This window comes from Oreochromis niloticus, linkage group LG14 (assembly GCF_001858045.2).
Source record: "Oreochromis niloticus isolate F11D_XX linkage group LG14, O_niloticus_UMD_NMBU, whole genome shotgun sequence".
Classification (NCBI taxonomy): Eukaryota; Metazoa; Chordata; class Actinopteri; order Cichliformes; family Cichlidae; genus Oreochromis; species Oreochromis niloticus.
Genome location: NC_031979.2, coordinates 7034945 through 7050011, shown reverse-complemented (window position 1 = coordinate 7050011; position 15067 = coordinate 7034945). Strand labels below are relative to the sequence as shown.

Below are 15067 nucleotides of genomic sequence, written 5' to 3'. Positions count from 1 at the left end.
ACACTTGCAAACAGTGGGAAGGGAAAACTCCTTTTTAACAGGAAGAAACATTCAACACAACCAGGATCAAGGAGGGGGAAAGAGGAGACCAATCATGCTGATCTCTGTTAAAAAAGAGGACATCCATAGGCTGCACAGACACAGTCACCTGCTAACAGAAACATATATATTCCGAATTTTCCCACAAAAAAAAATCTGACTTCATAGACAGCCTGTTTACACAAATAACCACATAGTTTTTGGTTATTATCCCATACCCCATATAATAACTATTACAACACATGCACCAAAAAGCACCAGCAGCACAAAGATTCTGTTCAGTTACTCAAACTAGTAAACGTGAGGTATAGCAGAGAGCTCACAGCTACTTATGTCACCACCATTAATCTTGCATAACTTTTAAGCCTTCTTATTTTTGTACTGAGTTGAAAACATGTTCATTTCCGGTGTAAAGATGGGAAGCTTCCAACAATGACTTGCATTTTTAGCCAGCCTTGAGTGCCATTACAAGTATTTGACACTTGTGTATTTCTTCATTTTTCAGCCGCAGACCTTGCAGGGACTGACTGCAGTGTAAAGGCAAAGAGAATACTCTCCTTGTTCATCATCTACAGTACAGATGTAGCTACGGTCCATTGGTGTGGCAATGTGGATAGCTCTAAATATGGCACTACATATGAGCTTCAACCATTATTAGAACAGAGGCGGTACTCAACAGAGCAGTTTTACATTTACTATGGTTTTAACAGGCAGGAAAACAACATGCTAGAGCTGAATTCTGTTAGAACTGTCGGTTTTAAGTTTTTAAAAAATAAACTTTACTACTTATTGTTGGCCCTACATGTCTTAATTTCTGCACTTAAGCCTGTGTTGTAAATGCAACCTGTAAGTTGTAACCAGCTTCTCTGTTTAAACTTTCTCTTTATCAAAAAACAAGCCATACCCTAATGCACCGACTCCTCCGCTGAAGCGCCGATTCACACGCAGGCGAGCGTAATGTCAGTTTAGGCTTTTGAAGATCTCCAAACTCATCTTCCATTGTCTAAGATGAAGGAGGCTTTGGATGCCCAGAATACTTCCTCCCACTTCACATCTTTAATCTGTTTTCCTTGCAACAATCTGCATGTAGTCTTTTATTCTAATCACACATTCTAAGTGTGTGTGTGTGTGTTTTTCCAGGGAGAATGAAGCACTGTGCCACTTCCTCCTACGCTGTGATTAGAAAAGGGGGATCTCGGCTCATTAGAATGGGCACTGCATCCAGTCTCAGGGCCCATCAGATTACACAGCGGCCCTTTATTGCAAGGCTTTTTGTCATAACCCCTAACTGATTGCTACGGAGCTGCCTTTGATTTGGCCACTGAACTCTTTGCCCTCTGAGGAAAAAAAAAGGATGATGACGAAAGAGAAGAAAAAGACCACCTAGATACTATTGGATGGTGCTGGATTGTGTGTGTGGGGGGAAAGGGGGGATCTTAAGATGGAAATCAGCAGGAGAAAGAGAGAGGGAGAGATAAAACATTTCAAGGTGTTTGCAATCAGCCTCCCATTGTCAGATACTGAAGGAGAGCCGGCCGTCCATCTGAGGGGCTGCTGAGCTGCTTTGTCTGCATGCAGAGATCGCGCGCTGCGATTCGGGATGTTAATAGAAGTTTCTGATACAGCATGTGATACGCCCGCTGAGACAGATGCACTGAATAAACACGGGCCAGATAACGGTTCAGACACACACACATTTACTCCGCATCCGTCTGCGCTGGTGATCACTAACACACTGCCCCAGATCAAAGAGATTTCTGTGCGATGGTGAACCGACAGATGAAGTGCAAAAAAAAGAAAAAGAAAAAAAAGAAAGGCAAGGTTGCCAGACTGGAACTAAATCTCTTTCCACTTCACTCCCTCCCGTGTTTTTTGCCTCCTTTTCTCCCTCCCTGTCTCCTCATCTCGGATCTCCTCTGCTGTTCTTGGCGAGTGAGGTCCGCTCTGCCTCTCTTTCAAGCACAAAGAAGGTGGCAGAGGCCCTCGTTCTCTTTCATAACCACTCTCTCTCTCTCTCTCTCTCACTCTCTCTCCAAAACAGTTCACCCATGCCCACTTGATGGCTGTCCACTTCTCCCTCTCCGTCGGCCTTTCTCTGCCTATACATCCGTCCATCTCCCTCCACAAACGCCGCCTCTTCTCTCCGTCTGCCTGCCAGCTCGGGGAGAGAACAGGGCTTTTTTTTTGGGGGGGGGAAGGAAAATCTGAAAAGTGAGCGAAGGAGAAAGAAAAGGGCAAAGGAGCAAGAGGGAGAGTGTGCAGGAAAAAAGGAGGGAGAAGAAGGGGAACAGCCTGAGGAATGGGGGAATGGCAGAGATGCATGGGGGGGTGGAGGGGTGGGGGTGAAAGGACTGCAGGGTTGTGTTGGTAGAGAGCTGGGGTATTGATTCAGGGCCTTTTGACATGCTAATTTGCTTGCTGACTGCTTTAATCGCTCCCTCTTCCCATCGCGGGCTTCAAAGAGAGGATGCTTTTCAAAGAGGAGAGGAGAGGAGAGGAGAGGAGAGGAGAGGAGAAATGTTATCATCCTCATGGCCCATATGTTGCTAATGCCAGCTGACAACCATGTAAGCTGCGCTGTTACAAACATAGTGTACTTAAGAAAAGTAGTGTCTTCACAATATCCAATGTAATTCAATGACATTAAAATGAGCTGAAGGCTTAAATGCTCCGTTATAGGTTGAAAAAGCAGATCATTACAAAAAAAGGATTATTAAAAAGTTTAAAGCAGGTCCAAGTTCATCAACAGTTGCTGTACAGTGTTAGAGATTTGTGGCCTTAATAGGGAAGCAATGGTATATTCTGTACTCTGTGGATCATTCGTTGCCACCTTGTACCACAGTGTCCAACCAAAAACAGAAGTCTCCAAATTTCCCTAACTAATTTAGCTAAAACAACACCTGTCATCTTTTTTCAGTATGGCTAAACTACCTAATGAAAAACCTAAACAAAGCATCGAATGGAACTGATTTGACACTTGTTGCTTTTTCACTCAGACCCACTGTAATCAAAGAAAGATTTCCATCTGTAGTAACTTGTCTTTGGCAGGATTGCTCTGTCATGGGAGAGCGGCAGCAAGACAAAAAGCACAGAACAGAGCGAGCCCTGACGATAACAGATATGACACTGATTGAAGCAGCATGACAGGAAGAAGTGGATTGTGAATCTGCTTGCAGATGTGCAGCAGGAGGCTAAAGCAGGATAAAGAGTGGTAAAGAGTCTGGCCAAAGATATGTGTAGAATGTATTGAGCAATCAGCTGATGTGGGTTAGCACTGAGATCAGCAGATCTGCCCCCCGTTAGCTACTTTCCTTTTGATAAAACTTATAGTTGGGGCTGGATCAGGTGACCCTGAATCCTCCCTTAGTAATAGACTCCTGGGGGCTTCCCATAATGCACTGAGTGTTTCTTCTTCTCTCAACTTTTTTCACCTTAGTATTTATACACCGCTCTGCATTTGATCATTAGTTATTATTAATCTCTGGCTCTCTTCCACAGTGTGTCTTTGTCCTGTCTCCCTCCCCTCACACTCACGTGGTCGCAGCAGAAGTCCACCACTTTCTGAGCCTGTTTCTGGTGGGAGATTTCTTCCTGTTAAAAGGGAGTTTTTCCCTCCCACTGTCACCAAGTGCTTGCTCAAAGGGACTCAACTGATTGTTGGGGTTTTCTCTGTATAATTGTAGGGTCGATACTTATAGTATAAAGCCCTTGAGGTAAGTGTTGTTTTGATTTGGTACTATATAAATAAAACTGAATGGAGTTTGAATTGCTTGACCTAGTGATGCGCTCGATTTAAATCTATTCAAAACACTTATATCAATCTGATTCCAATGACAACAATATTTAGTACGTCTTTAAATAATTTTTTCAGAAAACAGTCTTGGTGATTTATTGAGTCCTTTAGCTCATTTTAAATACAGTTACTAGATCTCTCTTTCAGCCGGTGTTAGAAACAGAAATGAGGCCCAACTGTAAATTGTGACAGAGGAGCTTAAGTTTCATAGAAAAAGAAAAAAAAAAGAAGGAAAAACATGGATAAACATGGATACTTGTAGCAGCATAGTCATACACCCTGAGGTGTAGCTGGCACTGTGGGAGTACTGCAGCTATCAGCCCGGGTCATGCTCGATCACCGGTGGCTTCCCGCCTTAAACAGGGCACGATGAGAAGAAACAGAGAAGGGTGATGAGTGTCAAGCCATGAAGGGAACAAACACAGAGGCAGGACGGCCGCCTGAGCAGGAAAAGCATTTCAGCACCTCGACTAATGATGGCTGTATTACCACCAGCATCCCCTCCCCACCTCCCTCCTCTCCTTCCCATTCAAGTCGAGGGAAGATTTGTGTGAGCTGAGAGGACTGCTTCTTTTTTTTCTTTTTTTTAATCAGAAGAAAACAACAGCAGAATATTTAAAAATCCTTTAAGCAATTATTTCAGCAGGAACGAGGAAGGAGGGAGGAGGAGGTGGAGGATTCCCCGTGAGACATTTTGTCCTCTCTTTCTGTATCTGTTGTTCTTTGCTGCTCTCCGTTGGTAATAGCCTCCGTTCCTCGTCTCTATTCAGCGGCACAAAATGAGCCTCTCTGGTGGCAGCGAGAGTGATGAGTACATTCACCTCCATTCTGCTGCACTCTGCTCGGAGTGCGGGTCTGTGTGCGCACGAAAGCAAAACTAAAGATTGTGAGTGCGCGTGTGCATGCGTCTCACCGCTTCATCTATTTCCATGCATTTGCCTGGATATATAGAGTTTGTTTGCACGAGCATACGTGTGGCAAATGTTTATCCCAAGATGTAGATGACTGGGTTTTGTGCGCACGCTCTCGGGTGTCACTCGCGCATGTGTGTTCACTGGGAGAGTGACGGGTGATGATATTTGGTGTGCCGCCTCCCTCCCCACAGCGAAGGTAATCTCATTATTCAGCCCACTTCCTGCTGCTGCCACCAGAGACAGGCTGACAAACACTAACCACCCCGACGGCCGGAGCAGAGAGAAGAAAGGGGGGGGTAAAAGAAGAAGAGAAAAGGAGGAAAAAAAGACAGCGTGAATGGGTGAAAATTGCTTACAGAAACTCGGCAGTAAAAATGGAGGGCTATGAAAGGAGAAAGAGACATATGAAAAGAGGAGGAACGCTTGTGAATAGCCGGTGAAGCAACAGGAAATCTGAAGAGACAGAAGACATGGAACAGAAAAAAAAAAAGACAACCAAAAGGAAGATGCAAATGCTTAATTTGTGTATATGTAGAAGAGAAGGAAGAAAGGGAGCAAAACAGGGGTTGGAGGAGTGGTGGTGGGGGGAGGGAACAAGGGACTGAGTTTGTGGATTTAAAGCCATCGGGGACCGGCGGGCTAAATAGAATTACGTGGTGAATTTAGAATGATGCTCCCAAGCGCATATTTAACACTGTCAACAGAGGAAGGGAGAGAATGGGAGACCTAGATACACACACACACACACACACACACACACACACACACACATATAATGAATGGAGCACAGGAGAGAAACTTCATCCGTAAAACCTCTTAATCCAATACCAATGAGAGTTTCCAGCTCAGCAAAGACTGCTGAGGCAAAAATGCACTGATCGCACACTGACATCACAATCGGGTCCTGAACACACACACATGTGCACAAGCGGGATTTAAAGAGAACACAAATGCACAGATGGAATTTAAAGTGGACTTTACAATGCATTTGCTTATTTTCTGTCTTTTATATACCGTTACATAAGTGGATGCTCATATTAAACATGGCACAAGTTTCGATTATTCAATTTGATCCAATTCAATTTGATTTACATAGCGCAAAATCACCACAGCAATTGCCTCAAGTTGCTTTATGTTGTATGGTAAAGACCCTATAGTAATACTAAATAATGAGATCAGTGTAAGAACAAGTAATCCTCATGAGCAAAAAGCTCAGACTTTAGGCTGCTTGAAACTCTCTGTTTCAGACAGTTTTTCCTACTTTTGGCTCCGTGTGATGTCACATGCAAGGTGCGTCCAAGCAGGATTTTGGGGCGGTATTAAATTTTTGTATTTAAACCTAAATACAAAAAATAAAGGGTGTGATTAGAGGCGGTTACGTGTGACCGCTTCACAGCTTAACTATGTGCAAGCATTCTGCAGTGTCAGAAGCATCTGTCAACTTCACACCTCAAACAAGCTACTCATCCCCAACAAACACTCATGCCAACAGAAGCAACTTAAAATTTGATTGTCAGGAAAAAGTCATGAAAAACCTGCTTCCAAAAACTTTATTTCGATCAATCTTCTAACCAAGAAAAAAGCGGGCAATTATCATTTCCCCATAATGATATACATGGTAATGCGGTAATGCATGAAGTAATGCAATCTCTTCCTTGCATTACCTCAGAGGCACTCCCGCACTTCCAACAGCAGGGACCCCCTCACCAGATGAAGAGTGAGACAACAAGCTGACCCCCGTGCCCTACCCACAGAGTAGGCGAGGTGGTTAACAGGGAACGAGATCCCAAACACAAACAGACAGTCCCCTCTCCTTAGATCAGGGGGCCCCTTGGCCCACAGTGCCCCGGTTGTCCCTCTTGCCTTGGCCCTGGCTATACACCCTAGTCACCCTAGGTCCACCTAAGGCACAGACACCCATACACACTCCCCCTAGCACAGCTGTCAAAACCCTGACATCTTAATCAATCCTGGATCCCCAACCCTGTCATACACTGCAGTAAGATGGATGCGGAAGGGGATGACCTCTGACCTCTGCCAGGGGTAGAGAATACAAGTCCTACATCCCCTGTCAGCTCCCCCTCTAAATCCTTCTCCCCCTCAAACATCACCAGTCTCAGACGGCTCCGCTGCTGCCCCAAACAATGATGGAGGGGAGCCCATTCATCCTGGGCTGGGAACCAGGGGCCAGGGTGCCCTTGTAACCCTGCACGTACACAGGACAAGCACACACACACACACCACTCACACAACTGCACCAAAGAAAACCTTTTAAAGAAAAACAGTTTGAACTTTATCAAACCACCTCATAGGCTGACACTCTCATACATGTTTTCAATACAGCAAAACAATACTGAAAAAAAAAAAATCACACCTAAACTCATGTTTCCATTATATTCACCCTCACCACAAAGAAACCCCCAAAGAAACCCCAAACCTCTGCCTAAGTCTGATTGTCAACACGGGCATAGAAAAGCGGAGGCCCTCCCCCCCAGAGCCTGTCACATGGGGAAATATTAACCAGCTCATCTGTGCACTTGAGGACCAGCACCTTTTAACCCACGAGTCCCTGACCCACACTCAAAATAAAGCCAACACATGTTATCCAGCTGAAAGTGAGATTTAGAAAGAGAGTAGAACTGTAGCTAAAAGTGAATGGAGTAGGCGTACTGGCACTGTAAACTTAAACAAGCTCAAGCAGATGCAGTGATATGGGGACTAAATGGATATATTGGCTTGAGCAACAGTGCCGGTGCCAAGCTGGCAAACACTACAATACTGCATTAGTCACATAAAATCAAAGCTTCCAAGTCCTTTATTGCCTTCTATGATGACTATAACAGCTATTTATCTCAACGAGAATTAAAGGGAAGATATAAGAAGTCATTTCCAATGATGCAACAAAATGGAAGTTATGGTATACAATATGAGATCAGGTTTCTCATACTGAGTCATAAGAGGTTGTTGTGGTAAACTGATTGCAGATTTCTCTCTCTCTGCTTTTCTAAAACTGACTCTGGATATAGAAACCTGGCTGGAGCCATCTGAACCCAGAGGAGGTGGCAACACTCCAGGAGAATTCTTACTGATCATACAGTGCGCTCAACAAATAAACTCTGAACTACACACACAAACCTCCATCTGTGACTACTTGAACCCCTTTGCCTTTCCCCCACCCCCGAGCAGCCAGTGGTAGCCCTAAATCACCAGACCTGTTTGTCATGCAATTAGTCCTCCGAGATAAAGGCTGCCTCGTAAATTAGGAGAGGTGTAGTAGTCCGTCCCCCTGTTAATCACCCGTGCCCAGCCTCTGACCCCTCACTGCTGTGGCCCACTGCTTTCTGTGTGATGTTGGTGGGTGGTGACGACCGGGGTTTACCAATAAACTTTCATGGCAGAACTGGCATCCGCTCATCTGGCCAGCTTACAAGTGTGCCCCCAGCTTGGCAAAAGACTGATCAGCAAAACAGCTGCTGAATCCTACTAGATGTTATTAACCTCACAGTACTGTATACCATACGCCACAGACCACTGGTGCTATGAAACAAGAGAGTTAAAGTGGGTCAGAGGCAATCAAAAATGCCATTTATGAAGAGCTTGGAAAACGACAGAAATTTGAAAGGATCTATTGGCGGGTTTTTGATTGGCATTCCTAGGATCATTTTAAATTCACCAACAGGCTTCAAGCTCTATCATGATTGTGATTTTAAAAAGTCTGAAGGGGGAGGCACTCTGCGCTGACCTTAAAACCTCATCAAACTGCCTGGTATAGGATCACGGCAAGCCAAGAGTAGAATAATTGTCCACAAAGGGCTATTCCTCTCCTACCAAATAGAACTATTTCAGCCCCATCTCCCAGCTGTGTATTTTTACTCCTCTCATACCTGCTTGGAATTATAAACCCTTTTCTCTCTCCTTCTCTTCCTCTAAAGCTGTCTATCTCTTTTCCACAGCTTGGGGCTCTATTGGGAATAAGAGAAAGAACAGTTAGGGGGGGTGAAAGACACAGCGTTAGTGCAAACCAGTTGGGGCACTAGTCTCCTCTCTCCGTGTCACCAATTCTCCTGGGATGCATCCCACTGCACAACACCTCCCAGTGGGCCCACTAATTACTCCATTTACAGTCATCTCCGCTTCTATCACCCAACTAAACACTGGAGAGAAGGCTGTAGAGAGCTGGGGAGCAAGGAGATAAAAACATCCAACGGAGAGAGAAGAACAAAGAGAACAAAACACACGAGATAAAGACAAAGAGACAGAGACAGGATATTGTAAGGGTGGGCCGGACTGGAGGAGAGGGGGGGACGGTGGTCTATAAATCGAGAAAGGAGCCAAAAAAAATGCCATAGACGAATATCAGTTGCTTACCTTGACATTCTGAATTGCGCTCCTCGTATCCAGGGTTGCACAGACAGTTCCCAATGGGCACCAACCACTCGCCGTCTGCCCCGCAGTACATCTTGGGCACCTCCTTCTCCTCCGAGTTATCCACGCATGAACCACGAACTTCCACAAGCGAAGAAGTATCAGCTCCAGTGATAGTATCTGGAAACTGGGCCAAATTGCGCACGGCTAAAGGACATTTCTTATAGAAGACCCTGACAGAAACAAGCGCAATGCAAGCCCCAACATCCTGGAAAGCCAAATAGAAACCCTTGCGGGTCAGGGCTCCCACATCCCGGACTTCTGTATTCAACTTCATGATACGATCGCCAATGTCCACCTGAGTGAAGCTCTCATCTGCGGCGATGGTATCGATCTTGCCGAACTGGTTCTCTCGGATGTAGCGCTCTTTGTCGTTGTTGGACTCATAGTAGTAAAGGTTGAAGGTTTCCTTGCAGGTTCCCATGACACCCGGGAGACTATTGCAGTCTCGCAGAGTGAACTTAATCTCAATGTAGACTCGCTGGGCACCTCCTCTGGGGATCCAGTCAGTGCGGAGCCAGTTGTTTTGATTGGGTTCCATGACATTGCACACCTGGTACGTCCGAATGGGGATGTTCTTTTCATCCATAATACTCACTTCCTCCCACTGGGGAAAGGAAACAAATAATAAAATGTTAAAATCAGAATCAGAGAATCAGAGAGACTTTATTAATCCCAGAGGGAAATTCTTAAACTTTATTCGTCTCCACCAGGTCACCAGTGACTGGTTTGGGGCTGGTTTCACATCTACCCCTTTATATGGAATTTTCCTGTATGCAGCTTTCCCAAATGAAAAGTGTTCAGCAGAGGACCAAATGCATTGAAGAGCTAATTGGAAAAGTTATATCTTCCAGTTTAAACTGTGCTTGTTCAGCAACCTAACCCTAAGTGGTTCCCTGATGACTGGGTGGATGTTGAGAGTTTAAACTTTAAATCTGCTTGTGAAAATGGTATTTTCCAAACAGCAGCTAAAAGGAACCTGTAAAGAAAATTTGTTCAACATTAAGAACATCTAGAAAATGGCAGACATAAAAGCTCTCCTAACTGCCAATCTGCAGTATGTACCTAATTATGCAACTAAGTACATATTACACGGTGCCAGTTTATGCCAAGCAATATAGCGCAAAAGAGCATTTTGTTAGTTTAGCCAAGCAGAGCAGTTCATCGATGGCTTAAATTAATGCATATTTTATGAATGACACCTAATAGAGTTGTGCAAAGATATTAATATTTATTGCTTCTCCTCCACTATGAAGGAAATATGTGATTAGGTCTTTGGCTCAGCAATGCCTACAGTTCAATTACTTGGTGAGCTGTATACAAAATCTTCATCTCACACACACAAACACACACCTAGGCATTAGAAGATTGCTAATGATCGAATGTGCGCCTGCTTTACATCTGCATACATGATTGGCACTGATGTCAGTATGAGCTTGCGCGTGGGGTGCACAGATTACCCGGTGTGGTCTGGCTTATTTTTTACCCAGGGAGAATGTTTGTTTAACTCGTGATAAAGTTCCTCTCTCGACACGGCACCGTTGAGGAAACGCAAGTATTTCTCGAGAGCCTCGGAGCAACCCACTGCCTCTGTTATTTTTTTTTTTCCACCGTGTGTTTTAAATAGAGCCTTTGACTGAGCTGAGCTGTAAACAAGAGCAGACAAGCTTTTGGCCGCTGTCGTTTCAGCCATTTAGAAAACTGCACAAAAAAGAAAAAAACATAACAGTCAAAGTGAAACATGTGAGTCAGGCTGCCAGATTTTACTTGATGCCTTATCATAAACAATCTAGATTAAAGCCTTATTTCCCCAAAGCAGAGTGGTGGGATAATGCTAAACATAGCTGTGGCTGTAGGATTTAGAAAAATGTCTATCATTTCCCTCCTGCTCTCTGGCTTCAGCCCCCCTTTTGTTGTGGAAATCAAGCACTGCTGAGATAACGCCGCACCTTTCCCCCCGCCGATAGCAAGAAAGAGGGAGAATAAGGCCAATTGGTCATAATGAGAGGGTGAATGCAGGCTTTGCGCGGCTGCTGGGACCCTGTCAATCACTTGTTTGTGATAAAATGGCTGAGGGGAGGACCGGAGCGCAGCACCGATCAAGTTCATTTAGAGAGGCCGACAACAGAGCCCGCAACAGATGCACAAGATGAGATCCTGCTCCCCTGGGTTCATATTCATTAGCTGACATGGCGGTTGCTAATTTGTATTCATTTTCATAAAACATTAAAAGGCTTAATTGTGGTCTTCATCACATTTGTGCAAGCAGGACAACTGGAAGAACTGACTTCTGGCTGACGATCATTAACCCTCTGTCGTTTGAGTGACCCTGACCTCTAAGCTTTGACAATTTGTGATTTTAAAATTTATTTATTTATTGGCCTTTGAAAATGTTTTTTTTCCCAAGTTTGCACAATCAGAGGACAAAAAATGAATATTTTATCTAAAATATCAAAACCTACTTTTTCATTTATGAAAGGCCAGTTAGGGTGAGGGTTAGTTCCCAGCATGCATCTGAATACATGTTTACCTGTTATTATACAGTCACATTTCGGTTAAGGCACTGCATGTGCCTTACGTTTAACTAAAATCTAACACTTGTGGCCATCGTGGGGCCCTCTGTGGCCCCTGTTCTTTCTCGTACCAGAGCCACTGTAGCCCAATTAGAACCACCAGAGATCACACATTTTGCCGATCCTATTCCCCGTTGCTTTGTAGCTGGTCATACTGCAGGCAAGAGCTGAACCCCACTGCACTTTCCCCCCTCATTCATCCATTCCAGAGGACCCTCTCTCAGCTGCCAAGTTCCTCTCCCTCTCCCTCTCGCTTTCGCTTCGACTCAATGGTGGAAAGGGATATAAAGTTTCTCCACAAAGGCCGATTCAATCCACGGTCTATTCAGGAAACCCGACGCCCGCTGGAGTATCGGTCCCCGCATCTGACCATTACAGAGTGGTTGGAGAGGAGGGGAACAGAGGAGAAAAAGGAACGGGGCTTGCGAGGTTATTGGGGTGCTTACACACCCCATGGTTCTCAAAGCGGCTTCCTGAACCTGATGTGGGTCTCGAGGTGGGTTACAGGTGGCCTCTATATAAGATAAAAATGTGAATTTATTCAATTTTTTGTGAAATGATCTAATCCTGAGCGCTGATGAACACAAACACCCACACACAATACAACAACAAAGATATTCCCATAAAATGCTCTCCAGGACAGAATCTTATCAAAGGGGGCTGTGTATCTATTTGGCGGATCACTCCACAGCTCCTGCCAACAATGGATATCATCTCTCTATTTTTTCCCAATAGGGGACCATGCGTCCTAACAAGGGAACACTTCTTTGCAGCACTTACCCCTCCTTCTGTCGGGTTGGAGACCCATCCCAGCTCCCCCTGTACAGCTCTGGAGTCCAATAACGTGACTGGAAAACAAGAATGAAAGAAGTGAGCATGCAGCCTCAGACTGTCCATACAACATCAGCACTGGCATATAATCCAATTAGGCCTTACACTCTGAGGAAGAGAAATGGCTTCCTATTTTTTTCATGATTAAAGCAAACACACACACAAAGCTTTAAAGCGATTTATGTTGTCGAGGAAATCTTCTCATGATGATGGTTCAGGAGTAAAAACTGTGGGCCAGCAAGTGTTACAAAAGATGTACATGTGAAGGCTTTGTTCTGCGTAATTCCCGGCTGTGCCTAGGGGACGTCGTTTGATTGATTTTCGTTAAGCAAAGGGATCTTCTATCAACGACAAACGCGTTTCCCCCGGAGCCTTTCACATCGTGATTTTATCGGTTGTTCACCGTCGTCTTTACGCGTGTTTGACTGAATCCTCGTGCGTAAACTTTGTCGAAAATAAAAGCATTTTATAAAAGGGGGGGAAACACAGTGACAGACAAAAAACCGAACACAATATTTTCTCCAAAAAAGTAAAACATCACGCACAAGAAAAATTCACGCATATATTTATAATTTAAAGAGATCAAATTGACATTATATTTGCGGTTCTTTTAAATTCTCATTGAGGGGAAAAAGCTTAATCAGCTGCATGTAATGTAAATAAATAAATAAATAAAAATCCGAGAACGTAAGCACATGAAATAAATGATTGTGCACACTGAAGACTGATTTTAAATTTTAATTTGTTCTTTAAGTCCCAACTAAACGGCGCTCGGGGTTTCTAACTGTGGACTTGTTGTGTCGGACAGCTTTGCTCTGCCGAGCAGGACAGACGCACACCAAACAGCCCGACAGAGGACAGACGTGCAACTAATGTGCTCGTCTTTAATAAAATAAAGTATTGATTTTATTAGTGTTTACAGTAGAAAGTGGGTTAGAGCCTCATCTGTAGCGGACCTAACACGCTGCGCTCCGGGACCCGAGCAGGCTCCAGCCCCGAAAACCTCAGCGCATGTTTTGTATGTGATACACCACACTTCATTTAAATAGTTCCCATTTTAACACTTGCAAAAAATCTTGAATGAATCGACGATAAATGTTTTGTTGTGTCGGCGTCAATGCGATGCGCCAGGCAGGAAAGCTAAACTTTTAGAATTTATTCGGATTTTTCTTCCCTAAATGACGAAGTGACAGCAGGGGACATCGCTGCGGATGCTTCTGAAAATGATGGATTAAGAGCTGCTTTGTCAGTCGGATGTGTGGTTTGCGAGTCTCCAAACTGACTCGTATATTCATTTCGTTTCTCTTTTTCGACACACGTTTGCTCGAAGTGCTTTTCTTAAATTTTATTTATTAATTTTTTTTTGGGGGGGGGGAGGCAGATGTCTCCTTCACTGTCCTACAGAAAACAGCACGTATTGGTGGAGGGGAGGGGGGGCAAAAGTATCAGTACTCCCAGGCTTTCCGCAGCTGGCACGATCCAAGTCCGACTCCAAAACAACCGATGCGCGCTCGGTCAGGCACTTCTCATTCCAGTTTCGCTCGCATAAAAGCTCTGCAGAAGCCGCTGAGTGCGTAAAGGTGACCCAACTCGTCGCGGCTCCACGCACTCGCAACTACTGAGGCTCGGCGAAGTGAGCCTAAGCGGCGCAAAAGCCGCACAGACGCGGGGGAGCGGGGATGAAGTCCCGCCGCAGTTCATTTTCCTCCCAGCGACCTTACCTTCATTTGGGGGATATATCCGTGTCGAAGAAACAGATGTAGAAATCCCAGAAATAAGAAAAGTGGCCGTGAACAAAATCCCTGCCATGAGTGCCATTTGTGTCGGTGCTGCGTTTTTTCCCCTCTCCTCTTTTTCTTTCGGTGCTCTTCTCCCAGGTCCTGCTGTCTCTCTCTCTCTCACACACACACACACACTCTCACTCACTCCCTCGCTCTCTCTCCTCTCTCTCTCCCAGTGGAATATGGGTCTGAAGCGGACAGAGGGGGAAGAGAAACGCACCGAGCGCTCCACAGCCAGGAGGCGGGTCCACTCCGTGCGCTCTGACGCGGACTCCGTCAATCCATATAGGAAACGAGAAGAACTGGGGGTGGGGAGAGAAGCGAGGGGGGCAAATAATCATTAACTAGCCCCCCAACACACACACACTCACACACCTCTGCACACACCAAACAGTGGTCACTACAGTTCAGACGCATGAGACTGGGGATCATAGCGCACATTTGTCCAACTCACAGTGACTCTGAGCTACAAGATACAATCTGTGTGTGTGTGTGTGTGTGTGTGTGTGTGTGTGTTTGGGGTTTAGAAAAAGCAACACCTTAACTAACTGCAGAAAGCGCTCCTGAACTCTCCAGCATGGGAGTGCAATGCACTGCGTCAGTCTCAGTCCTGCGCGCTCGCAGCACTCTCACTGTGCTGATCCTGCTTGTAGTTCGGCTTCAGGCAAGTCCGAGGTAAGCGAGCCGCACCGGACCAAGGTCGCCACCTAG

General features: G+C 45.1%; 1 protein-coding gene across 2 annotated transcripts in view; it reads right to left on the bottom strand.

The window, feature by feature from the left end:
* The window catches only part of epha4l (eph receptor A4, like), a 61287-nt gene extending 46504 nt beyond the window's left edge, over positions 1-14783 (bottom strand). The window contains exons 1-3 of one of the 2 annotated variants that reach the window (XM_019345212.2): positions 14297-14783; positions 12525-12592; positions 9115-9778 (exon numbers count right to left, since the gene is read on the bottom strand). In XM_019345212.2, coding sequence (XP_019200757.1) covers positions 9115-9778; positions 12525-12592; positions 14297-14393 — 829 coding nt within the window. In that variant the 5' untranslated portion in view covers positions 14394-14783. The remainder of the gene's footprint in view (positions 1-9114; positions 9779-12524; positions 12593-14296) is intronic. The other variant, XM_019345211.2, reaches the window with a different exon arrangement.
* Positions 14784-15067: the final 284 nt, after the last annotated feature.